At 58.9% G+C, this 2,522-nt stretch overlaps 1 protein-coding gene across 1 annotated transcript; it reads left to right on the top strand.

The window, feature by feature from the left end:
- Positions 1–355: 355 nt before the first annotated feature.
- LOC122545920 (matrix metalloproteinase-16-like) lies at positions 356–2,393 on the top strand (the record flags this gene model as incomplete). Its single annotated transcript, XM_043684791.1, has 2 exons — positions 356–481; positions 1,601–2,393. Coding segments are annotated over 2 exons (919 nt in total), but the record flags the coding sequence as incomplete, so codon positions are not given.
- Between the last annotated feature and the right edge of the window lie 129 nt (positions 2,394–2,522).

Raw genomic sequence — 2,522 nt, 5'->3', positions numbered from 1 at the left:
AGGGATGTGCAGGTTAGGGTGGACTGGCCGTGCTAACCTACCCATAGTGCCCAGGGATGTGCAGGTTAGGGTGGATTGGCCATGCTAACCTACCCATAGTGCCCAGGGATGTGCAGGTTAGGGTGGACTGGCCGTGCTAAATTACCCACAGTGCCCAGGGATGTGCAGGTTAGGGTGGACTGGCCGTGCTAACCTACCCACAGTGTCAGATGCATTAGTTAGAGGTAAATGTAGAGTAATAGGGGAATGGGTCTGGGAGGGTTACTCTTCGGAGGGTCATTGCTGGGCCCAAGGGCCTGTCTCCACACTGTGGGGAGTCTAACCTTCTTCTCATCTGTGATGTTGCCCCTGGTAGGTGGATGAAGAAACCCCGTTGCGGAGTGCCCGATAAGTTTGGGCCGATCCTGAAGACCAACCTGAGGAGGAGGAAGCGCTTCGCCATCCAGGGCCTGAAGTGGAGCCAGCCCGAGATCACCTTCAGGTAAAACAGCCCCTGCCGCGGGGACAAGGGGGAGGGGGAGGCGACGCCCGGAGTCGGCCAGGGCCAGGGCAGGTGCGAAGACCATGGCGCTGTTCCTGGCCCCTGACCCTGTTGGCACCAGTCCCTGTCCTGGGCAGTTTCTGTTGGCGTCAGCTCTGTGTCGGGGCAAGTGTGGTACGGGATCTTGCTGTGCTCTGTGTGCAGTGGGTGAGGGCGGTATGGGATCTTGCTGTGCCCTGTGTGAGTGTGGGGTACGGGATCTTGCTGTGCCCTGTGTGTGTGTGTGGGGGAGAGGACGGTTTGGGATCTTGCTGTGCCCTGTGTGCGCGCAGGGTACGGGATCTTGCTGTGCCCTGTGTGCGCGCTGGGTCCGGGACCTTGCTGTGCCCTGTGTGTGTGCGGGGTACGGGATCTTGCTGTGCCCTGTGTGTGTGCAGGGTCCGGGACCTTGCTGTGCCCTGTGTGTGTGTGTGCGGGGTACGGGATCTTGCTGTGCCCTGTGTGTGTGTATTCGGAGGGGAGAGGGCGGTTTGGGATCTTGCTGTGCCCTGTGTGTGTGCGGGGTACGGGATCTTGCTGTGCCCTGTGTGTGTGCAGGGTCCGGGACCTTGCTGTGCCCTGTGTGTGTGTGTGCGGGGTACGGGATCTTGCTGTGCCCTGTGTGTGACCATCTTTCAGATTTTTGGAGAACCCTATTTTCTTGCCAGTTTATAACTTTTACAGTGTGGTCATTGTTGGTTTGCTGACAGACCCAATAAAATATTTGGTGAGAGGATCTCACAAACTATAATGCAATAGTGATTGGCTTTAGATTGTCCATCTAAATAGATGTCTTTAACAATGCCTTACTTTTTCAGAACTGAATCAATCAAACAAAGGTTTGGCATAGTAGTAAATTGAAGTTGGCAATTTGAACTCCAGTAAGAGGTTTGAACCACAGCTTCTTAAAGTGGGAATAGGGCACCAGATAGTGTCACAAGCTGAAATTTTGAGATCGTAAGATCCAAGGCAGCAGTAACCACCTTGGAATACTGATCAAGGTTTAACAGCTCAAACAGACTCCAGCTCTGTCAGCACGTCCCTGCCCCTCCTTCCTTCCCCCCCCCCCCCTGCTGGCAGTATCCAGAACTACACCCCGAAGGTGGGGGAATACGAGACCAAGCGTGCGATCCGGCGAGCGATCGGAGTCTGGGATAAGCTGACCCCGCTGAGATTCCGGGAGATCCCGTATTACCAGATCCAATCCGGAGCCCAGACCTACGCCGACATCATGATCTACTTTGCCGAGGGTTTCCACGGCGACAGCACCCCCTTCGATGGGGTGGGGGGCTTCCTGGCACACGCCTTCTTCCCCGGGCCCGGAATTGGGGGTGATACCCACTTCGACGCAGCGGAGCCCTGGACCATCAACAACCAGGAGCTGATGGGTGAGCGCGCGGAGCCCCGGGAATATCCGGGAATGTCAGAGTCATCCGCGTGTCCCCGTGTCTGCCCGGGAATGTCCGTCCCCGTCTCTGCCCGGGAATGTCCGTCCCCGTGTCTGCCCGGGAATGTCCGTCCCCGTCCCCGTGTCTGCCCTCTGCCCGGGAATGTCCGTCCCCGTCCCCGTGTCTGCCCGGGAATGTCCGTCCCCGTCCCCGTGTCTGCCCGGGAATGTCCGTGTCCGTCCCCGTCTCTGCCCAGGAATGTCCGTCCCCGTCTCTGCCCGGGAATGTCCGAGTCCGTCCCCGTGTGTGCCCGGGAATGTCAGTGTCCGTCCCCGTGTGTGCCCGGGAATGTCAGTGTCCGTCCCCGTGTCTGCCCGGGAATGTCCGTGTCTGTCCCCGTGTGTGCCCGGGAATGTCAGTGTCCGTCCCCGTGTGCCGTGTGTGCCCGGGAATGTCAGTGTCCGTCCCCGTGTGTGCCCGGGAATGTCAGTGTCCGTCCCTGTGTGTGCCCGGGAATGTCCGTCCCAGTGTCTGCCCGGGAATGTCCGTGTCCGTCCCAGTGTCTGCCCGGGAATGTCCATGTCCGTCCCCGTGTCTGCCCGGGAATGTCCGAG

Source organism: Chiloscyllium plagiosum, unplaced genomic scaffold (genome assembly GCF_004010195.1).
Source record: "Chiloscyllium plagiosum isolate BGI_BamShark_2017 unplaced genomic scaffold, ASM401019v2 scaf_80730, whole genome shotgun sequence".
Lineage (NCBI taxonomy): Eukaryota > Metazoa > Chordata > Chondrichthyes > Orectolobiformes > Hemiscylliidae > Chiloscyllium > Chiloscyllium plagiosum.
The sequence above is the reverse complement of the archived record's forward strand: the minus strand, read 5'-3'. Positions and strand labels throughout refer to the sequence as shown.